The sequence below is a fragment of the Fulvia fulva genome, chromosome 9 (genome assembly GCF_020509005.1).
Source record: "Fulvia fulva chromosome 9, complete sequence".
Lineage (NCBI taxonomy): Eukaryota > Fungi > Ascomycota > Dothideomycetes > Mycosphaerellales > Mycosphaerellaceae > Fulvia > Fulvia fulva.
This window is the reverse complement of record NC_063020.1, coordinates 238,745-262,237: the sequence shown is the minus strand read 5'-3', so window position 1 is coordinate 262,237 and position 23,493 is coordinate 238,745. Positions and strand designations below refer to the sequence as shown.

The 23,493-nt window shown below is 50.2% G+C and overlaps 10 protein-coding genes across 10 annotated transcripts; 7 read left to right on the top strand and 3 right to left on the bottom strand.

Moving 5' to 3' along the window:
• Positions 1-4,093: 4,093 nt before the first annotated feature.
• CLAFUR5_08881 (Alpha-L-rhamnosidase rgxB) lies at positions 4,094-5,798 on the bottom strand (the record flags this gene model as incomplete). The annotated part of the gene is made up of 5 exons (XM_047908029.1): positions 4,094-4,318; positions 4,377-4,798; positions 4,851-4,899; positions 5,009-5,689; positions 5,742-5,798. 5 exons carry the CDS (start codon positions 5,796-5,798, stop codon positions 4,094-4,096), a joined length of 1,434 nt encoding a protein of 477 aa, XP_047766337.1.
• Positions 5,799-6,828: 1,030 nt separating this feature from the next.
• On the top strand, positions 6,829-7,044 carry CLAFUR5_08880 (uncharacterized protein; the record flags this gene model as incomplete). Its single annotated transcript, XM_047908028.1, has 1 exon — positions 6,829-7,044. One exon carries the CDS (start codon positions 6,829-6,831, stop codon positions 7,042-7,044), a length of 216 nt encoding a protein of 71 aa, XP_047766336.1.
• Positions 7,045-7,434: 390 nt separating this feature from the next.
• On the top strand, positions 7,435-8,229 carry CLAFUR5_08879 (uncharacterized protein; the record flags this gene model as incomplete). Its single annotated transcript, XM_047908027.1, has 1 exon — positions 7,435-8,229. The coding sequence occupies one exon, from the start codon at positions 7,435-7,437 to the stop codon at positions 8,227-8,229; it is 795 nt and encodes a 264-aa protein (XP_047766626.1).
• Positions 8,230-10,181: 1,952 nt separating this feature from the next.
• CLAFUR5_08878 (uncharacterized protein) lies at positions 10,182-10,445 on the bottom strand (the record flags this gene model as incomplete). The annotated part of the gene is made up of 1 exon (XM_047908026.1): positions 10,182-10,445. One exon carries the CDS (start codon positions 10,443-10,445, stop codon positions 10,182-10,184), a length of 264 nt encoding a protein of 87 aa, XP_047766627.1.
• Positions 10,446-11,524: 1,079 nt separating this feature from the next.
• Positions 11,525-12,530, top strand: CLAFUR5_08877 (uncharacterized protein; the record flags this gene model as incomplete). The annotated part of the gene is made up of 3 exons (XM_047908025.1): positions 11,525-11,907; positions 11,957-12,032; positions 12,090-12,530. The coding sequence occupies 3 exons, from the start codon at positions 11,525-11,527 to the stop codon at positions 12,528-12,530; spliced, it is 900 nt and encodes a 299-aa protein (XP_047766546.1).
• A 3,334-nt stretch (positions 12,531-15,864) lies between these two features.
• Positions 15,865-16,281, top strand: CLAFUR5_08875 (uncharacterized protein; the record flags this gene model as incomplete). The annotated part of the gene is made up of 1 exon (XM_047908023.1): positions 15,865-16,281. One exon carries the CDS (start codon positions 15,865-15,867, stop codon positions 16,279-16,281), a length of 417 nt encoding a protein of 138 aa, XP_047765813.1.
• Positions 16,282-16,608: 327 nt separating this feature from the next.
• On the top strand, positions 16,609-17,091 carry CLAFUR5_08874 (uncharacterized protein; the record flags this gene model as incomplete). The annotated part of the gene is made up of 2 exons (XM_047908022.1): positions 16,609-16,773; positions 16,834-17,091. The coding sequence occupies 2 exons, from the start codon at positions 16,609-16,611 to the stop codon at positions 17,089-17,091; spliced, it is 423 nt and encodes a 140-aa protein (XP_047766549.1).
• Positions 17,092-17,292: 201 nt separating this feature from the next.
• CLAFUR5_08873 (uncharacterized protein) lies at positions 17,293-18,183 on the top strand (the record flags this gene model as incomplete). The annotated part of the gene is made up of 1 exon (XM_047908021.1): positions 17,293-18,183. The coding sequence occupies one exon, from the start codon at positions 17,293-17,295 to the stop codon at positions 18,181-18,183; it is 891 nt and encodes a 296-aa protein (XP_047766542.1).
• A 2,826-nt stretch (positions 18,184-21,009) lies between these two features.
• Positions 21,010-21,612, bottom strand: CLAFUR5_08872 (uncharacterized protein; the record flags this gene model as incomplete). The annotated part of the gene is made up of 1 exon (XM_047908020.1): positions 21,010-21,612. One exon carries the CDS (start codon positions 21,610-21,612, stop codon positions 21,010-21,012), a length of 603 nt encoding a protein of 200 aa, XP_047766543.1.
• An 805-nt stretch (positions 21,613-22,417) lies between these two features.
• On the top strand, positions 22,418-22,690 carry CLAFUR5_08871 (uncharacterized protein; the record flags this gene model as incomplete). Its single annotated transcript, XM_047908019.1, has 1 exon — positions 22,418-22,690. The coding sequence occupies one exon, from the start codon at positions 22,418-22,420 to the stop codon at positions 22,688-22,690; it is 273 nt and encodes a 90-aa protein (XP_047766544.1).
• Between the last annotated feature and the right edge of the window lie 803 nt (positions 22,691-23,493).

Sequence of the window (23,493 nt, the reverse complement as noted above, 5' to 3'; positions counted from 1 at the left end):
GAGAGTAATAATGAATCCGAGCCTAAAGAATACGCCTCGGACGCTAAGGACTTAAACGATAATAAAGAGGGCTTAGTAACGACCGAAGGCTTATCCGAATTAGACTTTAAGGGGTTTAATAATAAGGAGTAACGTAAAGGCATTATAGTACGAGTACGAACAGCGTACGATACCGACCTAGTCGCCTAAGAGTTAGTTTAGGCCCTTAAATCTAGCGCGAGGACATTCCCGGGCTTCTCGCTATCTAAGTACGAGCTCTAGGAAGGTGTCGTCTACTTCCGTATAAAGCTTTACGTACCGTAGCCCGAAGGCTCTAATATCCGAGCTAAGATTCTTTAAATCGTCTACGACTCCGCCTCTAGGGGTCACCTAGGCGTAGCTAAGACCTATAAGCTCCTCGCTAGGTATTACTAGTAGCCGTATTCCTAGAAGGACGTCCGCCGCTACGTACTAAACTACGCTACTTACCGAAGAGCTAAAGCTAACCGCTACCGCCCCTACGGTCTCTTACACCCTCTCCCGGCTCCTAATCGTCCGTAGAAGCACATTACTATAGAATTTATTACCGATCTTCCTTACGGTAAGACCTTTAGCGGCGTAAAGGCAAAGGCCCTTCTAGTAATCGTGGACCGTTACTCTAAGGACCGGTATATAATCTCGTACTAGAGTATAACCGTAAAGGAGACTACTCGCTTGTTCTACGATTTCGTCTAGCGCTTTTAAGGCCTCCCGGATAGTATCACCTCTAATAGAGGCTCCTAGTTTATCTCGTACTTCTAGAAGCGTCTATATACTATCCTAGGTATTAAGTATAGCCTCTCGACTAGTTTTTAGCTACAGACCGACGGCTAGACCGAAATTACGAACGCTATCCTCGAGTAGGTCCTTCGTTACTTCGTCGACTACTACTAGAAGGATTGGCCTTAGCATATCCCTACGGTAGAGTTCGCTACTCGTAACTAGGACTCGGAGACTACTAGCTACTCTCCCTTCTATACTACGAGAGGTTACTACCCTCGTATAGGTATAGAACTAGAAGAACCTCTCCCGCCTACCGAAGACGTAAACGAGTAAGTAGTAGACGAGTTCGCTACTATACTCTTATAGATCTATAAAGAAGTTCACGACGAGATAGTATACGTATAAGCAATCTACGAGGATCAAGCTAATCGTCGTTACTAGCTAGCTCCCGACTACTAAGTAGGCGATATAGTCTACCTTAACTCTAAGAACATTAAGACGGACCGCCCCTCTAAGAAGCTAAGCTAGAAGAACCTAGGTCCTTTTAAGATTACTAAGCGTATTAGTTTATACGCCTACCGTCTAGCTCTTCCTACGAACATAAAAATCCACGACGTCTTCTATCCCGTACGCCTTCGGCCGTCGGCTAAGGACCTATTCCCGAACCAAAACTAAGATATACTAGGTCCTCCTAATAAAGTAGAAGTCGACGAGCCTATTAACCTACCTTCTAATAACTATACCGTCCGTAAGATCCGGGGAATCCGCGTAGAGCCTAACGAAGTTAAAGGACTACCGCCGATTAAGTATAAAGTCGAATAGTAAGGTTACCCTAAGTAGGATACCTTATAGGAACCTATCTAATATATTATCTTTAATCGTTAAGTAATCGAAGAATACTACGCCCGCGTAGACGGCCTAGAGGTTAATATCGGTAGGCTTTTCGAATCTAAGCTCTTCGACGGGGCTTACTAATAGTATATCGACTATAATATTAGGCCTAGGCCTAGTACTAAAGCTGAATATCCTCGATATATAGAACTACTACGGCTTCGTAGGAACTTAGCTTTATTCGGGGGGGCTACTGTTATAGTCTCCCTATAGAGTATATAGAAGGTAGGGACAGAAGAGCCTTAGAGTGCTTAGAAGTCGTTAAGAAGTAAAAGCCTAGCTTAGTATATAAGCGCTAAGAATTATATACCCCGTAATATTTACTACGGGACCTAGCCCTCTAAATTTACTACTCTACTAACCCTTAATAGATTCACTTCGGCTCGTAACTATATGACTCACGGCACTCCCGCGAGCACCCGCGACTACGCTAGATCCTAGAAGAAGTACGTAGAAGACTCGGAACGTAGGGTAGGTTAGAATAAGGTTTTAAGTAAAGCTACTAAGCGCGGCTTCGTACGGGTTAGCCCTATTAATACGGGGATATATACTCGCGAGGGTCGCGTATAAGTATCTAGCCTTCCCTAGGCCTCTCTTGCTTTCTTCGTCTTTCGTTTTGTGTAGCAATTATACTATACCCTTTATATCTATACTTCGTACCTATATTCTCGCTTTTACTCTAATATCTTATAGGCTAGGCTCTCGCCCTAATAGGAGGGTCGTTTAACAGGGCAATAGAGAGGGAGTAGAGAGATAGCGCATTAGATAGCTCTTATACAAAGCGAGATTAGTAAGCTACGTAAGTCTAACGAAGCCCTTATATAGTAGAAAGTACGAAAGCGTAAGTATATTCAGTCTAGAGGGTCTCTAACCTTCAATAAGGCGTTGCAATTGATACCTCTAGAGGATACTAGAAGGTAGGAAGTGAGTAGAGAGTCGCTAGATAGTGTTTGGCTAGTACTAAGGCTACGACGCTATAAGCGATATAGCGAGTCGGGGCATAACGTACGTACCTATTAAGTAGACTCGCTAGATAGCGAAGAATCTAAAGAGGAATTGTCCTCCTAGTAACGATTCTGTAGGATGTCGTCGTGTTAAGATACCGTCGCAATTAAAGTGGAAGTGGTACAGTTCTTAGCAAAAGTGGCCCGCTCGGTAGTGTGGCCCGCTCGGTGGTGAAGCACGTTATACTTTTCTTAGTTCTACCTCTTGCAAAACCTCTAAAACGTATATTCTACACACCCTAGCGTTGTTCCCGCGATGCTACGACTACTACATACAGACGAAGGACATCGCAGTATTTTTGCAACAATATAAGGGCTACGGGAGAACTTTTTAACATAAGAGGGACATGGCGGTACTTTTTGACACAATAAGGGACATGGGAGTATTTCACCGACGCCAGCTATCCCGGGCGGAGCCAATCGCAGAGAGAAAACACATTGAACCGCCAGCAAAGGCACATGGCATTCCCAACACTCACCAGGGAATTTTCATGGGCTTGCAGACGCGCCCGCATTATGGATTCTTCGACGATGCAGCATTCAGGCCTCGGCCTGGTTTGGGGTATGGTTCGCCCAGATATGGGGGATTTCGGTATTGATGGATGACTCCACGTTGAGCACTGTTGAGCGTTGCATTCCTTGATTGCATGGCACTAGGACCTGCATGTGATGATCTGTATGTAGCGTTAGTGCAAGTCTGTGAATCTCTGAAGCTGTCATTCCTTACTCCCATGTGTCTCCGCCACTATGCCTCCACAGTACCCATCGCTGGTAACCGCAGTAGGCACGACAGAGGCTCCGTCAGGTCGTCGTGGCCGACGCCATAGAATGTGGCGTGATCTCCTTCACCACTGTATACTCGTCAACATAAAAGGTGTGGTCCTTCCTATCTTCCTATACACTTTCCCACCCCTATGACCAGCCTCTCTCACCCCAAACTTCAGACCTTGAACGGAAATCTAACACCACTCCACTCCACCACCACTCTACCACTATCCTCACACTGCCTCATCCCCCTCAACCCACACCTCCCACACCTCCCACTCACCACCCACTCACCATGTTCCCCTACATGCACGGGGGCGCAACCGGCATGGGCCTCAAAGACAGCTGGGGAACTACTACAACCTCAACGACGACAGCTTCGAAGGCCGCAGATATCATGTGGAGCAGATGGCCCATGACAGACACGTTGCGGCTCCATCCACTGACCAAGGAATGTTTATGGGCTTGCAGAGCCGTGGACATTATGGGGTTCATCCGAGACGCTATACGGGTTGGAGCTTGCCGTGGCATGGTGGGTTTCGATGATTGTGACTCGGGCTCTGACTGAGAGCAGGAATGCAGTTTTGCCAACGGCGTTTCTGGGTGCTGTGGGCTTTATGGGTCAAGCTGGAAGTATGTAAGGTTAGCGTAGGTGTTCTGTTTTTGGATCATGTTATGTAGCTAGCTAGCTACTACTTGGGACAATCGCCATTGCACTGATGCGTGCAATTGAAGTTCTCCGTGCTCTCGACACCTTCACACAAGTACGAGAACGAAGGAATGTTCTGGTCCAGTGCCCATAGCGTGTTGTTGAAGAGGTTGATACCAGTGCATGGTGCCGCCTCGGAGCACCATAGTGTTGCGACCCGATCGCCTCTCAGAGTGCCGTTGGCGTTGCCCCAGTTCATGTCTTCAACCTATGAAGCGTCAGTACTCTCATGCTCGGATCCATGATGCTTTAGTGGCATGACGTACTTTGAACTTGCTCGTCCCACAATCACCGCGTTCACCATTATAGCTCGTGCATTGCGAAATCGCCCACGCAAGATTAACATTATCAAGGGTGAAGTCGCGGAACGTGATATTCTTGGCATGGCCTAGACCACCACCTCCGCCATTCGGTGGCTCGCCTTTCGGCACACCAGTCCAGGTCTTCACTCGCGCTCCGTAAGCGGTGTTGTAGCAGCGAATGTTCTCAGCGGTGATGTTTTCCATGATTTCGATTTGGCCAGGATATTGGCCAATACTTCCCATTGCGAGACCTGTACCATGATAGATGTCGCAATCGGCGATGTAGATGTTTGTGCTGTTTTGTTTCATGGAGATGCCGTCGTCGCCGTTGTCGATGGTCCAGCGGAGGAAGGTGATGCTGTCAGTGTAGACGGTGTCGACGCCGTCTTCAGTATTGTCAGCCATAATACGCCACTGCACCGGCTCCTGCGGACTCACCGGTATTGACATTTGATCTGAAGTCACGATCTTCGCTTGTATTGTTGACCTGGTTACAGTGTCAGCTAAGCTCGATTAATGTCTGAACAGCCAGTACTGGGCACGTGGTGTAGCAGGCTGGTCTTCAAGATTCGACGTCTTCGACTGTTCACACTCACATAAATGTCCTGCAAAAGAACTCGTTCCGACCGAGCCACAGTCATGGTCCACATCTGCGACTTGATGAAGCGCAGACCTTCAATCACACTATCCTTCGTCTTCTCAATCAAAATCGCATGCGGTCGACCATGGCGGTTCGAGATACCTTGGTTGAAGTCATACCAAGCTTGGCCATTGCCATCCAGTGTGCCGTAGCCGTGTCCATAGAAGTGTATGCGTTCGCCACCGAGATGCCAAGCGGAAGTCTGGTTCTGGAAGCCAATCGGTAACGAGTTTGCCAGCCAGTATGGAATGTTGGTGTCCCATAGTAATGTTCCGCGAACTTCGATGTCAACGTCGCGCAGTCCGGTAGTGTTCATGACTGTGCCGATGTAGTAAGTGGTGTTTTCGAAGATGATATGGCCATCTTCTTTGCAGTCGGCAAAGGCCTTTAGGATCGCTGGCGCGTCGTCTGCAGTGGGGTTGCCACTTGCCTCTACGGTGCATGTCTTGGATCTCTTCGGCCAGTTGCCATCGTGCATGTATGGCGTGCCATCACCAGGCTGAGACGGTGCCCAGCAGCCGTTCAAGCCGAGATACTCGCAAACATATGGATCGGGTCTGTCAGGTGTCCAGTGGTTCTCCGGGATGTCTGGTGGCGAGGCTGCTGTGGACAAGGCCGAAGCGGCTGTAGACGCTGCCTGCAGGACTGTGAGGAGGCTGAGTGGAAGCATGGTGAGCTGAGTAACCTACAGTGGGGAGAAGCGGCGCTTGCCCGAGAGCAAGTAGTCTTGTGAGTAGTCTTTCCATGACAGCGGAGGACGAGGGAGGGGTGGAACAGCAAATGATCCAGATGCCCGGGTCAATTCTCACGAAGTCCAGCGTGCTGACTTTCGGTCGATGTGGAGAGTGCTGGGAACATGCATCGGCATCAACCCATCAGAATGGCCTGTACGACTCCGACGCAGCCTTTCAATACTCTTTCAGGTATCTGTGATGGGCCGTCGAGTCGTTGCTGCAGTGTTGTTGTCAGCACCTGCCAAGGATCTCCGCCTTTGACACGGGAAACCCGGACATTGAAAAGCTTCATTTTGTTCATGTCGTAATCCTGATTCCCTCACCAACATCATCGCATCGTCAACAGCGTCGAGGGTATTGGTGTGATACATACCGTGTTGGTACTGTGGGCTCTTTGATGATGATGCTGTGCAGGAGGTGGAAGCACCGCAGCGACTTCGCGAAATGAAAACAACACAATGATTACATATTCAAGCCCGCAAAAGGGTCTGGACGAATTTGGCCCGGGTCACCAAACTTCAAGATTCCATAGCAATACACCACCACCACCTTGTTTCTCTATATACAGCAGTCCTATCATGCTCATTGAGTGTTCATCTGATGCGCCTGAAGTTGTTGTATCTGTTGATCCAGTCAGGCCGTCGTATGCACCACTGTCGCAAGTTGCGCAACCCGCTGAAGTGCAAGCCCGCGTCTCCTCGTCACCACTTCCACTTCCACCAGGTCATTCACCTGTCGCTACACCCACCATACAGACACAACGCCTATTGGACTTCTCGCTGCCGCCTGCGCCACCGATTGATACACCTGTTATACACAGAAAGAGTGGGACGAGCAGTTCTTGGATGAAGAGACGGAATACGAGTCTGAAGAGCAGGATTTGCCAGAATATCCTCAAACCTATGATCCCGTGGAAGACGCATTGCAACGCGATAGCAGGTGGTGGACGACACAGTCAGAGCCTCAATATATCAACAGCAATATCACTAGTGACAGTACTGAGGACGATTTGAATCGAGGGTGTATAGGGCTGGTTCAGAACATGAGGACTCGTAGCCAGGCTGCTGAGGAAGATGCGCTAGAGTCTCAATTGCAGGCTCAAGAGCAGCAGCAGCGACAGACACCTCACCCCGGTGGGCAGCAGGTATCGAAGAAGGCTAGATCTGCGCCTAAAAAGGCCCTTCCAATATACCCTACACCCGTTGCTAGCAGTGCTAAGAAGGGCGACACTGCCGAGGCTCCTCAGCAGGCTGCTTAGTAGGCTCCTTAGCAAGCTCCTCAGTAGCCGCGAGTGACGCTCAAGATCGGCGGAAAGCAGCCGGCGCAACAGCGTAAACGGCCAACACCTTCGACATAAGGAAAGCAGCCACCCACACGGTCAAAAAACCCCAGGAAGACACAGGATTCATCTACGCAATCAGGAGAACAACCTCAAAAAAGTATGGACCAAATCGAGCGAGAAACGCAGTCACAACAGCCGTCGACGAAAGTCGCCGATTTGCAAGCTACTCCGGTGGCTTCGACAGCCACCTCGACACCGGCTCCAAGCTCTGCTGCAGAGCCTATTCGCATCACTACGGCGCTTAGCTTCTTGGACAAGTCACTGCCTGCTGCAACACGCGTATAGACCGGTGAATCTACACTGATAATGAAGCTCTTCGAAGACAACGAGAAGCTCGTCGAGAAGTATGCAACCAAGAAGGGTATACACTTCTTCCTGCAGCAACGTGTTGGCAAGCTATTGTCTCAAAAGCACGGGCGCCCTCAGCAAGAGGACCACTTCCAGTTGAGTGATATCACTGACTGGCAGTTCAATCTATTGCCACTGCTACGACTGTATGATAAGAAGCATACACTAACTATTCACATCACGGAGAAGTGGCACAACATAGCCACTGAGGTCCTGTCCTCATCACCGCCTATACGAAGCAAGGAGACATTCGACGAGCCGTCTTCACCTCCAGCAGCAGACCCGAAGCGTCCAAGCAAGAAAGCTCTTACTAGGGCCAATATGGCTATTGTTAAGAAGCTCTCTACGAAGGTGGAAGACTATCGTGATATCGTGGGCTTATACAAGTGTTCTGACAGGCAGTGCAACAACGTCAAGTTCAGCGGTCAGGGTCATGTTGGCTGCCTTGTAGAAGACGGTGAACACTACGCTATTCTCGGCAGTCACATGAATGAGTGGTATGCCCTCATCGACAAGTACGCTGGCAAGCCTGATGCTATCGCCCTTCTCAAGGAAGGACTACCTACTACTATTGCCGAGAAGGTAAGGAAGATGCACAAGGTCGCTACGAGGTTTCGAAGCAAGAAGGCAACACCGGATACACCTTCCCCTTCATCAACACCTGTTAGTGTTGTTCAGCAGCAAGCAGTGTATCAACAGCCGCCGTATCTATATACGTATCCACCGCCGCCGTTCTATCCACCGCTATATTAGCAGCAACATCTACTATAAGCTTCTACACCGCCGGTTATAGTAGATCGCTCTTCACCTGTACCGCCGTTGTTGAAGGCTATGTTGAAGGACCGCTCGTAGGTCATATACTTCTGTAACTAGTTACGCCGTCGTGAGGTCGATATAGACCTTGTACTCCGCAAGGCTCGCGACAAGCTCGTAGAGGACTATTGGGACCTTTATATAGTGAAGAACGAGACCGAGGAACACCTAGCAGAGGTGATACCATAACGTAGTGTTCGTAAGGTGATATTGAAGGTGTTGTCGTTATACCTCACCGGTAAAGAGAACGGTGATATTGCTGACTCTAATAATGAGGATAGTAACTTTAGCAACTAACTTGGGCACTGCGGAAGATTATGTAGGCGACATACGCTTGGGACGATATCGAAAAAGTTTGGGCTTCGCATATCACAACCACAACACATATGAACAAGCGGTTTGTAGGAGGTTGTTGAGCATTGTCGAAATATACAGAAGGCGTATGCAGTGTATTTTTAATGGTGTTGTGGATGCACCTCACTGTCGCTGCTAGCTAGAGGTGGTTTTTGAGGGCCATACTCGAAGCACAGCTGGCCGTAGCATCGTAGTCGGACCGATACTCGGAAGCAGCCGAGACTAGCGCCGGGGAAAAGTCCCAATGTTGCACCCTTGACAACACACACTCACGCACATTTCTTTGTTATATATACTTTCCTAACTGTCGAACCAGGCCTGTCGGTATATCACAAGAAAAGAATCGCGTCAATCGGTACAGTAGTTGTGATGTTGTTAGGTCGACTACAAAGTTCCCGGCCAGCCTAGCTTTTGAGCCTCGCCTGCGAAGCTCAGCGGCTCGGGCTAGCAGGATTTTTTACACCAATTGCGACAACAACATGAATACTGCACCGATTATCACGATTCTTTTTGTAGACTCTACCGATGATGCTACTTTGGACATTAGGAAAAATAAATACATGAAAACATGCGTTGTAGATAGCAACATTGTGCAGCTGTTTTGAGACTTTCCGTACCGGGCTTATAAGCTTGGCACGGCGACAGCCGCCGTGGTATGCTGGAGTTTAGGCGAAAAACATCGCCTTGGGAAAGCAGCAACACTACGACAGTGAGGTATATACACGTTGTCCTATATCATAGAGTCGTTTCGTCGCTTCATTTTGCGCCCTCGTACACCTTCATAGCATGTCTGTGTCGTCCGCTATATAGTCGTAGGGCTGATCAAGCACATAGCAGCTACGAAAGAGACTCGCGTGATCCGTCCCCTTAGCCCACCCTTCACATGCTTCCTTTAAGAACAGCTCGAACTTCTCATACTAACCAACATCACCGTATTCAGGGCACCGCCGCCAATGGCGCCTCATCCACAGCTTCAACAGGCGGAAGGTATTCTCGATGGGGTTGTAGTCCGGCGAATAGGGCGGTAGGAAGAGCAGCCTGACACTATATTCGAAGCACATCTCTTCTATTTCGACACGGCCGTGCGTTGCGCAATTATCTATCACTATCACCGAGCAACGGCCTGGAAAGGGCTCACACCACGGCAACACGTCTACCACCAACTACGCGATGAAGTCCTGCTTCTTGACACTGCCCTGCTTAATAAGGGGGTTGGGGAGGTATCCGTCGAGGGTGTAGGCCGGCAGCAGGCTATATCGCTCACTATAGTGAAGGTGCTGTTTGTCGTACGTAGGCATGCCTCTAGGCGCCCATCCACGGCGCCGGTGAGTGACCTTATCACTACAATATGTCTCATCTATATACACTAACTGATATGGCCAGTAGCTATGTAGGAGCCCTTCGAACATCGACCGTACGACAAGATCTCGCTGCTTAGCAAACCTCGACAACACCTTGTTCGTGAAGGTCGTATCCTCTAGCAACCGCTCGATCGTATCACACGACACCCACACCTCATACTCCTCCGCCAGCATCACCTACAGCTCATCACACCAGTATGTGCTTCGCTCCGCTAATACACCCTCCAAGAAGTCCCTTATAGCAGGCGTAATCACGCGCGGCCGTCCACCTTTCGCAGGAATCACGGTGCCAGTATCCTTCCATCTCTTGATCAGGTTGTAGATGGCAGTCCGCGTGCCTCTATTGTCACCTAGCAACAGCTTCACCACTTCAGGACCCTTCCAATCGTCGTCAAGGCAGTGTTGAATGAGATTGCGGTCCTGGTTGGTAAGGGGGGCCATATTCGAGCAGCGAGCGCGTAAGAACGGCAAGGTGTCCGGACAAGCTGATTGCTACGCTGGATAGCTACACCTCAGATTGGTCTATACCACTAATATCAAGGCTTCATTGTGAGGTTCGCGACGGTGAGGTCAAAATGAGATAATGGGACTGTAAAGATCAAGTTGCTAACTAATTTGGTGGGGCAGGGTCCGAGTTGTCCTGGCCCTTTTGCGGGATATGTAGAATACCCCTGTCGACACGAGAATGACCCGAAATCCTGCGACATCAACACGACTCCAGATCGTCCTCGGAAGTCCGCTGGAAGGATCGTCATGATATGGACTGGAACATTCATGAGAGAGCCGCCTCAAGCCCTGTCAAGGATCGAGTATAGCGAGTCATGGCTGCATCGAACGACAGCAAGCTACTCGCTGGCTTCAGAAGGACTCCCAACATGCTTGTGTAAGATAGTTCTGGTGGCAGGGCTGCTTGAAACCATTCATGTGGGAAAGGCGGCATACAACTTTGGTGTTCCGGTCCGATAGCATTGCGGCAATGCACTTCGATGCCCATCAGCCAGTGGTCCGGAATCTCAAGCGTCTTGTTCTTCGTGGCCCTGGAAGAAAACTGGCGCGTTGATGACCAGAGCGACGTCCTGTTGCTGCAATCTGAGCGGAGCAGCGTCTGGTCAGACGAGCCGTGCATGCAGTCATGGGGACATTGCCGGAGAATGCAACGAGACGACCGAGAGACATGTAGTGAGGTCCAGCCTAGGGTCGAGACGATCGCCGCGCAAAGGCCCATGCTGATATGTAGGTGCAGTCGAGACATGAACACACCGGAATCGAGAATGTTCGGCTCGTGAGAAGAAGTGAAGCTGAAAGTGATGCAAACGGCCGTTGGACGTTTCAGCTTTAGCGACATATGAGCGTAAAGGAAGCTGAAAAACTCAGTTCGGGTAAACAACAAACATCCATCACTTTTATGGCGGACTTCACTTGACGGCAACATTCTCACCTGTGACAATAGCTCACTCTTGCTCATATCCAATGTCCAAACATACAGCATCCTCGCCACTACCCGCCCCCATCACGCCACGATGAGCGACACCAGCGACGAAGAGCGCGGGCAACAGCCCACAGATCACCTCAAGCGCAATGGCTTCCCTGAGCTGACCACCGATGAACTCATGAGCCTGACCATCAAGTCCGAGTCCACGCAGAAAGACCTCATCATGATCATGAACATCTCCTACCGCGATCTCCGCCGCATGCTCAGACAAATCCACACTTTCCTCCGCGACGAGATCGGCGACATCCAGGAAGACGGGCCGCTCGTGTGGCAAGGTGAAGTGTTGTGCCCGGAGGGTGGTCAGCCCAAGTTCTGGATGATGGATAAGAACAAGCACAACAGCTGGCACTTGAGGTTCATTCTTGCAAAGTGCACCGCTTTGTGGAAGGAGTTCCAGCAGCCACCCGTGCAGTAAGTGGCTAGCCGCTCGATGAACGTACTGAAGCTAACCAAATACCAGTCAACTCGCCAACCTGGCAGAGCCCAACGATGACAGCACCGGCAGGCGTCCGATTCTCGATACCTTCCACCGACAAGTGCGTGCGCTTCGCCACTCCCACACGGTCACCGCCCAATCACTAATCACTACATAGGTGATCCTCCTCAAAATGGTCAAAATGTGCATAGAAGACATGAAAAAGAACCCCAAACTCCGCGAGCCCGAAACAGCCTTCAAACGCCTCGCCGTCCCCAAAGGCCCCCAACACTTCGAATCGTCCCCCAGAAAGAACAAACGCCGCAAACTCATCAAAGCCCCCAAATTCGTCAACTCGGTCCTCTGGATCGTCGCCTACAACACCAAAGACCTTCCCCGCGGCGCCGGCCGCGAGGAGGCATACCTCAACTTCGAAGACGCCCTCTCCGACGAAGCCCGCGACCTGCCGCTGGCGAGGAATGCTGACTATGAGCCGAATAGTTTAGTGTGGGAGAAGGTCAAGAAGCATATCAATGTGAGGATGAAGTTTGGCGGGGGGAATGGGTACTTTTTGGCGCAGATTGGGGATGATCCGCCGCTTTTTTTTGGATGGGGATGAGACGCTTGCCAGGGCGATGGTGAAGATGAAGGCGGCGAATGTGGAGAGATATGAGTTGTATTGGAAGGAGAGTGGGAGTGCTGCTTCTTGAGGGCTGGTGATTGTCATAGTACTGTGGACGGCTGGTGTCGCGGCGACCGTGGACTCGGACTGAAAGACAGCGCTGCTCTTTAAACGCGGAGGGCATCAAACTGCCGGCTGTGATGGTATGGAGATGGGTGAACGACGATAGGCAGTAGGCAGTCTGGATGAGAGGTCGACGTTCTGGCCGGCAAAGCTATAGGTCAGTCATGGTAAAGGATCAAGCTTAAGGCTACAATTGTGGTCCCGCTGATCCTTGTTAGTACATCGCCGCGGTATTGCCTCTTGCTCAACATAGCCTCCGATTGCAATGTCACCATTCCAGTGTGTTTTGCACGCAGGCATCAGCTTTGGACCTTGCGTGACAAGCGCGTCCCTGGCAGAGTGGTTCATAAAAGTCTTCTTTTGGATCACCGGCTTCTTCATGGCGATTGCTGTTCCCCGGCTTACACTACGGTTGACAATCCCGCTCCAATGTCTAGGACCCCAACAGTACCATGTTTGCTACTACCATGGACAACATCTTATCGATATTGCGTTTGTTGGCTTCCACCCGCTTGGCTATGTCCCTACGGCCGCAGCTGGCTTGAGACATGGCCATCAAATGTTCTCAAGGACAAAGTTGGAAGAAGAGACGATGTGATGTAACCGAAACTATGACTTCTGCAAGCAGACAGTGCAAAACCTTAAATTGCCGCTCTTGTCAAGCGGGTCCGAACCAGGCAAGCAGCGAATCAAGTCGACGGGCTTCCGAGCGAGCAAATCAGACTCAATACCGGGATCGTGCGTAACCTTCGTGCTGGGTCTCAGATATCACGATCGAGCATGACTTTCTAGCCTTCCTCAACCTTCTGCATCTCTTACTATCAACATGGCTGACTCCACGCTCATTCTGTCGCTGAGTGCTCACGAGCTGCTCTACTCCACCTTGCCACCATGCCCACCGGTAGCGCTCTAGCAATCAGACGTGGATCAAGGACCACCGATGACGGACCCTCAGGAGTAGACGATACTGCGCGGCGACCAAAGAAGAAGGTTAAGACGGGCTGTCTTACCTGCAAGTTCCGCAAAGTCAGGTGCGATGAGGCTCATCCTTCTTGTACCCGGTGCCTCAGTACTGGCCGGAACTGTGATGGCTACGGGATCTGGAGCGAAGGGAGACATCGCATGCCTGAAACTATACAGACGAGTGTTGCCATAGAAGTCTCGCGGAAGAGCTCTCTGAACACGCAAGAGCGAGGCTACCTGGAGTGGTGCACTTGCCACACTTCTGTCAAGCTACCTGGTCTCTTCGGCTCGCATTTCTGGGACACACTAATACTGCAAGCCTGCGACAGTGAGCAGGCTGTCTTAAATGCAGTCCTAGCTCTTGGCTGTGCCTACAAGGTGAAGCACTCGCCAGGCGAACCCAGCAGCGACGAGAGATCCATGCTCAGCCACTACAACAAAGCTATACATCATCTGGAGCCAGCCTTCTTGTTCGATAACAGCAGGCAGCAAGCACGAGTAGCTTTGATTACCTGTATGCTTTTTATCTACCTCGAGATCCTACGGGGCAACTAAAATGATATGTTGAAAGACCTCCGTCCTTATTGAAATGAGCGAAGGGTAGCACCCGCAGCTTGAGAAACAAATTGTTCGCTATCGTCGCGGGGTCTGTAATACCGCTGTCGTCGCAATACCGCTACGTTATGGTCGCCGCAATGTCGCTATCGTCGTAGTTCGATCCGTCGCCCGGAAGGGGATTTACCGCGCCGGGGCTAAGAAGCGAGCCAAAAATGTGCTGTTGGCGGTTGTGAACCTCCAAAGGTAAGCGTAGCGGAGTGGAGCTCTCTACCAACCCTTCTAGACTGCAAAGTAGCGTGCGATCCACGCTACCGCTACCCGACGTACAGTGCTTATTATACGACGACATAGGCGTTAGCGACGAGTATATGTTTGCGAGTTCGCCGACAGGCACAGTGCGGTAGGTCACGTGACCCTGGAACTTGAAAGTTGACCAATCAGAGCGGGCGCCAAGGCTAGTTGAGGGCTGGTATAGAGCTTCACTCCCTCGCTGACGCCTCACCTACGTACTCGCAAGCTAGTACTCCGGTGTGGCTGGCGCTCGGTCGCTACGCTTAACAACCACAGCAGCCTGGCCAAATCCGCCAAGGACAACCAGGTGCTGAAGAAGGGAGTCCAGTTCCAAGCCTGGAAAACGATGCTCCTGACAGCCCTTCTGGAGAACGATCTAGCGGGGCATGTCTTCCATGATCTGGACTGGGTGGACAAGGTTTCAATGCCTTCCCCAGCAACTTATGCGGGAGAGACCACACCCATTGGGCAGGATAGCCCAGGCTACAAGGCTGCATACAAGAAATGGAAGATCAGTGATATAAAAGCATTTGGTTGCATCACATCAAGACTTGATCCAAGCATAAGGCCAAACTTTGGTGAGGCAGACAAGTCTGCCAAAGAGCTGTATGATACCATTGCAACAACCTGGAAACCTGTGGCCACAATTGATCTATATGATGCAATGAGGAGTGTCAACAAGCTAAAGCTTGATGAGCTTCGCCCAAACACTCTCAGATACTGTGAATCATTCCAATCCTGGGTACACAACCACAGGATTGCTCTAGATCAGTTCATAGTAACCTCACAGGTGGATGACAAGAAGAAGCTTAAGCCTCTCTTTGTTATGCCAGATGGGTACTACAGACTTAACTTTGTGGAGGGACTGAACCATGTTGAATGGCTCAGAACATGGAGGCATAACAATCCTCCAGAAACCACATCCCTGGAGACCATGATCTCCACCCTTAGAAGGGAACAAGTCCTAACATCCATCAGGACTGGACTTATTGGAGGAGCTTTTGATGATGAGGATCTCTGCACTCAATGCACCCATAAGCACACCAATGCCAATTGCTTTAAGCAGCATCCGGAGAAGAACCCCAGGAGCAAAGGGAAAGACCCTAAGAAGGGGAAAACCCCAAAGCAGAAAGCCCAAGGCCAGAAAGGCAAGGGAAAGGGCAAAGCAGCAGCAGCTGTTGAAGATGATGACCAATCAGAGTCTGACACCCCTCAGAAGCGAGATGCTTTTGATGAAGGGGAGCAATCAAACTTCTGACTACCTAATGGGAGAGCAGGAGCAGCAGTGGCAATGGCAGCAAATGAACTGACCTGTGGAAGAGCCGCTGCTGCAGTGCTTAGCCTGCTTATGTCAGACAAAATCTGGGATACAGGCACTTCCTTTCACATCACTAACATGCTGGATGACCTCATCAATGTGAGGCGACTGCACAAACCCAAATGCTTCTCCCAAGCAGTTGGACGATCCCAGCTGTACATTAAGGGAGACATGGAAATTGTGTTCAAGAACCAATTTGGCCAGAAGCAAACCTTCATGGCCCGCAATGTCCTGTACTCCCTAGATGCTGATGCTACATTGATTTCTGCAGAACTTATGTTTAAAGATCATGGCATCTATATAGACAGGCCATCAAACACCCTGCTCCAGAAAGGCAAGCCAGTGGGCTTGCTCACAATAGTCAAGAATGTGACTGTGCTCAGGAACTTCCGCATTAGGAGAGCTCCAAAGAGCAAAATCAACAGATCAAAACTGAGAGGCCTTGCAGCACTTGCCTTTGCCAAGCCAAGAGCTGACAATGTTAGATGGCACTAAAGACTTGGGCACATTGGCAGCACCTTACTCAATGCTACGAAGAGTGTAGCAACAGGCCTTGAAGGAATTAATACTGCAGAACTTGGACACTGCGAGCCATACAAGTTGTCCAGGTCACAGAGAGTTGTTTCAAGAACTCCCAGACCCTTGGCACTCCATGCCCTTGATGAAAATCATGCAGATCTGATTGGCCCAATTGAGCCAGTATCCTCACAGAAGTACAAGTACTGTCTGATGCTCACCTGTACAAAGACAAGGATGAGATGGTGTATACCATTGGAGAAGAAAGATTATGCCCCTGCAGCAATCAAGGCATTCTTAGCCAAGATGTGGAACTTCTACAAGAAGACCCCTAAGATATGGTTCTCTGACCAAGGAGGGGAGTTCAACAACAAGGAACTTGCCAGGGAAGCCCAGGCTGAAGGCATCAGATGGGATTTCTCAGCCCCATACACTCCTGAGCAGAATGGGATTGCAGAAGCTTCCAACAAGGTTGTGGTGAACAAGGCAAGAGCTATGATGATAGACTCTGGCCTCCCACAATTCATATAGCATTTTGCTATGAAGCATTCATGCTACATCACCAACAGACTCTACAACCTTACCGCCAAGAAGATCCCAATCCAGGACTTTGGAGAAGACCTTGGGCTGGGGGTCAGGGAGGTTGACCTGAGCAACATCAGGAGGTTTGGGTGCAAGGCATTTAGAAACTTGGACAACAAGCAAGATTCAGCCAAGTTCATGCCCAGAGCAGAGATATGGTGGTATGTTGGATTCCAGGAAGACTCCTCAACCAACTACCTGCTCTAGAGACCAGTCTGGAATGGGAGGATGTGGACAGATGATTCCAAGTTTGGACCCCACTGCACCTTCAATGAAGACTGCCTATTTGGCCATCCATACCCTGCTGCCCAGCAGGTCGCTCAGGGGGAGCCATCTCCAAGAGATCAGAGCTCCCAGCTTGAAGCAGTGCATGATGGGAGTGAAAGAGAAGAAGGATCCACCTCCCAAATGGATCCTGAAGACCCCCCAGATGTCCCAGGAGGCCCCTCAGCAAGTCCCATGGAGCCTCACTCTCCACAAGGGCGCAATCACATGCCCCAACATGCGCCCCAAGCGCGTCACACCTCTCCACAGAATGGACAGGAGACTGAGCAGCCCCAGGGGGAGCTGCAGCAGCATAGTGACCCAGCTGGACAAAATGGTGCATCAACAGAAGACTCCCCAGAGCGCCAAGGGGAGCATGTGACATTCTCACATACGCTAAGAAGCGCTTCCCCCCAGATCCAGGAAACCACTCCTGGAGAAACTGTCCATGGGCAACAAGACCCAGAGGACTCACCTGACGACCCTGACAACCTCATGACGCCATTCCATCCTCAGCCCCATCCTGGCAAAAGAAAGAGAGGTGATATAGTGGAATCAACTGTCATGAAACAAGCAAAGGTCATTCCTGAGGCCACAAGAAGAAGCACCAGAGAGGGCAGAGCCCAGCATGAATACAGAAGACTTGCCAATCAAAGACTTTCTGCTGCAGCTGCAGAATCTGCACCCAAGAAGGAGAAGTTGAAAGACCCAACTTCCCTCACTAATGCCCTCGGCAGGCCTGACAGAGCTGAATGGGTCAGGGCAGTCAGGAAAGAATTCACATCTCTTGAAGACACAGAATGTGTCCAATGGATCCATATGTCCAAGGTCCCAAAGGGAAGGAAGCTTCTCTCTGGGAAATGGGTACTTCATTACAAGTATGTGCCAGATGGAACCATTGAAAAGCGCAGAGCCAGATGGACTGTAAAGGGATTCACCCAAAGACTTGGGATGGACTATGTCAACACATTTGCACCCACCCCAAGGCATGCTACTAGCAGAATCCTCCTGGCTCTGTGCATAGTGCTTGGCTAGAAGAGAAGGCAAATTGATGTGGAAACAGCCTTCATGAACCCCAAGATTGATAGACCTCTCTTCATCAGACCACCTGAAGGAGCTGAACTGATCAAGAAGAATGCATCAAACCTGGTCCTGGAGATCAAGAAAGGGTTTTATAGATTGAAACAGTCAGCCAACCTCTGGTACTATAATGCAAAAGAGACTCTTGAAGCTCTTGGCCTGAAGAGGACAGATTCTGATGCTTGCCTCTTTCAGGGGGAGGACATTCTTGTCCTCCTTTATGTGGATGACTTCCAAATTTTTAGCAAATCTGAAAAGAGGATTGACAACCTTATTGCTAGCCTGAAGAAGGAGTACTCTATCAAGACTGTGGACACCAACCTCTTCCTTGGCATGCATCTGAAGCTGAACAAGAAGGGAGACCTTCTCATCTCCCATAAGCATTATGCTTTAGAGAAGCTCCAGAAGCATGGCCTTGACCAAGCCAAAAGTGTCAAGTATCCCCTTGACCGCCTGTATAAGAAGCATACCTCACAATGCTCTATCTAGGACTACAATCTGTTCAACACAATGATTAGGGAACTCCAGTATCTGGCCAACCAAACAAGGCCAGACATCTCCTATACTACAAATCACTTGGCCAAATTTCTGGCCAACCTATCTGCAGACCACATTATAGCTACAAAGCATGTTTGGAGATACATTGCTGGAACAATTGATAAGGGCCTAATCTTCAGAAAGAACTCTTCCCTAAGGCCTGACATCTACACAGATTCAGACTTTTCTGAGGATCCTTCAGGCAGATCCACATCTGGGCTCCTAATCAAGATGGCTGGAGGCCTAGTAGCATGGAAATCTGCCCTCCAGAAGTAGGTAGTGCTCTCCAGCACTGAGGCAGAATATGTGGCCCTCACTGAATGCTGCAGAGAAGTGATGTGGATGAGGAACCTCCTGCAGGAGACTCAAAAGATGACAGGATGGAAAGCATCCCTATCCAAAATCTTTGTAGACAACCAGTCAGCTGTCAAGCTTATAAGGGATCACTCTAACCACAAAAGGACAAAGCATGTCAGGCTCAGGAATCACTTCTGCAGATGGATTCATGAGCAAGGTGTCATTGTGGTTGAAAATATCCTAACAACCCTTCAGCTAGCAGACTGGCTTACAAAGCCAAAGTCCCCAAACCACATTCTCTAAGAAGGTATTCACGCTGAGGCACGATTTTATTTGTCACTGGATACCATAGGAAATTTCATTTGTTCAAAGCACATTCATTTGTATTAATTTTTGGAGCTATCTGCTCATCATTAGGGACCCATCAGGGTCATATCATGGCTGCCTTTCAAAGCAAGCCATCTCATAACAAAGGAAAATAATCGCATAGAAGTCTCTCTGGGCCACTTTGAGGAAGTTGTCTCATCATCTCATCAGCCCAAATCTCCTTGGAGTTGCTCATCATGCCATCCCAGAAAGCATCATCAGTAGCCAAGCGAGCCAGAAGATTACGGATGGCAACAATTGCCTCATCTCTGCTGGCTGAACTCTGATATGGGATCCTCAGCTCAAGCAAGGCAGTTCTGGACCCGTCACCAGGAGCTCGTGGAGCAGTGATGCGATAGTCAATCTCTGCTGGGAGCAAGTTGGTTGGGTTGACTGGCTGGCCTATGCGAGTCTGGGACAAGCCAGGAGATGGAGGATTCTGGGATGGGCTTGGGAAGCCACTACCAGTGGGAGATCGTGGGTAGGAGCGATGACCTGGGGACTCGCGTGGGGAGAGAGCAGCATTGGCACTGCAGAAGTGGTATGAAGAGGGAAGAGTTGCTGGTGCTACAGGAAGTTCTTTTAAGCACGCCTGCTTATGACATTCGCTACTGCCTGCTGGACCCTTCACAAGAGAAGCTTCCAATTGCTTCCAAAAGAGGAAAGATGAAGCTCAATAAGCTCAGAAGTGGAGCTATACAGGCATTCTGGCACCTGATGATTGTGATAACTGGAGCAGTTTGGCATATGCTAACATGTGCAAAACAGCTGAGGTGATGCACATCTGAAGGATATAGGAGGTGCCTGCACCTACTAGGTCTATGGGGTCATCCTGGCAGACAATCTGCCAGCCTGAAAGGGGAGTGTTGTGAATCAGGTGACTTGGGTACCATATTAGTCAGGACTTGGCCCACACACCCTATATCAGCAATATCTGTAGCCACCATAGATACATCTTATGCAATTCAGAAGGTATCTGATCACCCTTATTGTTTCATGGTTCAGCAAGCTTGTACACTCGTCAATCACCCCTACAACATATACCAGCCCTCAACTAGCCTTGGCGCCCGCTCTGATTGGTCAACTTTCAAGTTCCAGGGTCACGTGACCTACCGCACTGTGCCTGTTGGCGAACTCGCAAACATATACTCGTCGCTAACGCCTATGTCGTCGTATAATAAGCACTGTACGTCGGGTAGCGGTAGCGTGGATCGTACGCTACTTTGCAGTCTAGAAGGGTTGGTAGAGGGCTCCACTCCGCTACGCTTACCTTTGGAGGTTCACAACCGCCAACAGCACATTTTTTGCTTGGAGAGAAGGATCTAGGTAATGGTTGAGTGACGAAGTTACTGGATTCGAATGATCGGATGAGAGGGATGAGATGAGTAGCAGGAGGGGGGGCAAACATGAAGGGGCTGTGTGGGAGGATATAGTGTTGAAGTCGCTTTGCTGGAGGGTAGCATCTTCGCTTCGACTGTCTCGTATACCTACGGCAGTGCAGGGCAACAAAGCATGCTCTCTCGGGTCGAAGATGTAGCCATGCCAGCTGAGAGCGAAGCGGCAATGACGACTCGAAGATACTCACTTTGTGCTATATCCAGACTGCCACCACGCCGCGATATCGACTGTGACGTCCACAGGGACTTCCACAAGCTCGACAAAATGACTGTTGTCATGGATCGAATGCTGACTGTCGCAGGTGGAATTTCGATCTGGGTGTGTCAAATGCGGACGCTTCTCGGTATGAAGGGCCCTCATCGGGTATAGAGACCGCTGACGCCCATCATCATGGTCGGGCCCCGAATCACTCTGAACCGGCTGCATCTCGATTTCCACAACAACTTTGCGAGCATAGCTCCGTTCAGAACGGCGTCTCAGCCTGCGGATCAACCGGCCTGGCATTCTCCTCCTGACTGTCTCAGTAACCACTCTGTTCTCGATGTCTTCTGCCTTTCTCACCTTGTGTGCCTTGTACCGATCAATAGCCAGCACGATCTTCATCCCAACCCAGAAGACTGTCACTGCGCAGAACAGGAGGGCGAGGATAGAAATGTAGACGGTACCAACCACGACGTAGCCAATAGGAATTGGGCTGCTGCTCACCGCACTCGGAACTGGAGTCAACGATGGCTGTGCACTTGATGTGCCGTTGATAATGGTAGTGGCTGATATTGTTGTGGTCATCATTCGGGTGACTGTCTCAGTCCCATTCACGGGGGTAGGATGAGGCTCGATCGCGGAAGTGGTGATAGTAGCCGTGATGGATGCTGAGGGGTGGATTGTCTCGGTGCTGGAGGCCGTACTGCTTGTCGCGAAAACACTACTGCTGACGGTTTGCCCCATCTTCTGTATAGTAGTGCCTGCACTACGGTATTGAATACTGAATGTGAGCAGGACAGACGAGGCTGTGGGTCGAGACTCTCAAAGAAGTGCGTGTTATACCGCGAGCTTGTCAGACAAAGCCATTGTCGTACTAGACAAACACCGACAACACAACAATGTGCAGTCCACTGCGGTGCTTTATTCACTACCACATGATGGTGGCCTCTGGTATTCATGCCGAATAGGATTTACCTCAGCATCTTCCACAGCTGTACAACCTGAGCGTAAGTATCGTAGACGCTCGATGCCGACTATATGACCTTAGCCCTCGTGGGACCACTCGACATATGATGCGGAGGGTCTTCGTTTAGGGCAGTGAGTGTAATACCACAGTGCATGCTGCTTTTGTCTCGACTCGATACGGCAGGTGGTATTCACAGCCGCGAAAACATCACCCACAGATCGCTAGAGCCACACCATCAGTAGTGAATGTCGCCGGCAGAGACCTCTACTCTCGCTCGATCGACCACCGCTTTCCTCTGCTGTCCCTCTACCATCTCGCAACCCTCCAACGCACACAGCCCTAGCATCAGCGTGACACTCTGCCTGAACCAAGTATACTCACCATACCCGCCAACACTTCGCAACCCACGCTACTCGACCAACGATGTCTGGATCCGGGCCCGGATCCAACTCCAATAACTGGCAGCCATACGGCACCATCAATTACCCCGGCGGTATATACCGCGGCGGCCAGTACACCAGTAGCGGCGAAGCTGCCTCCGAAAAGTTCACCAGCGCCCCTACCGGCCAGTCGGGCATTTATGGTAACACGGGGCAGTCGACTCGTGATACGACTGGGCAGGGCAGCACGTACCAAACATCTACGCTCCATTCTGACCGGAAGGACAAAGATACCTGGCGCACCACGAGCAGGTAGTTCACAGTTTGACTATTATGTAACCAATTGAAAGCCTTCGTATGTTGGCTTGGTGGCCGGATGGCAGTCAGATCGCTCATTATGGTAGGGCCTGTGCTTATTGTCCTGCTGGCGTTATGTAGGTAATTGTAACGAGATATTTGGAGTTGAAATCTTTCTTCTTGATCCAGTGATGCTCTTCGTGTGCGGCCAGTATCGGGCGGAGTCGTTATGTCTTGCTCTACATGTAGTGGGTGAAGATCTCCAGACTTCCGTGAGCCGCAATACAACTGGATACATCTCGCACCTTCATGCAGTGGATGTCAGTATCTCACCAAGGCGAGGCAAGTCTAAGCTACCAGAAGCATCTTGTCGAGTCTTCGGGCGTGCGACGCTCGTACAGCCATCGAGTCTACTTGCTTGTACCAATCCACATCAGAAGCAGCCAAGGCATCAATTCCTGTGCGTTGTCAGCACTCCCCCTCTGAAGTACGCACCACTGATACATGGCGTCTCAAGACTCAGCTGAGCATTCTCACCCTAATGCAGGTGCACTGCCGAAGCTTTCAGCTATCCCAAAACAGCCATTAACACTATTGGCAACACCATCGAAAGCAGTCACAACCAAGAAAAGCCGGCCTCAGACTAGAGACTTCGTAGATTCATGCTTCGTATTATTCTTGGTCGTTATCGTAATTCGTCAAGTATTATGTGCACTACAGCTGTATGCAGCAAGGTCGTGAAATCGTGCAAAGTCGGTACGCATTCTGTTCGTACACCGCCAGAGTCGCAGCTCCCTGTTGTTTGGATTCCCGCTGCTGCGC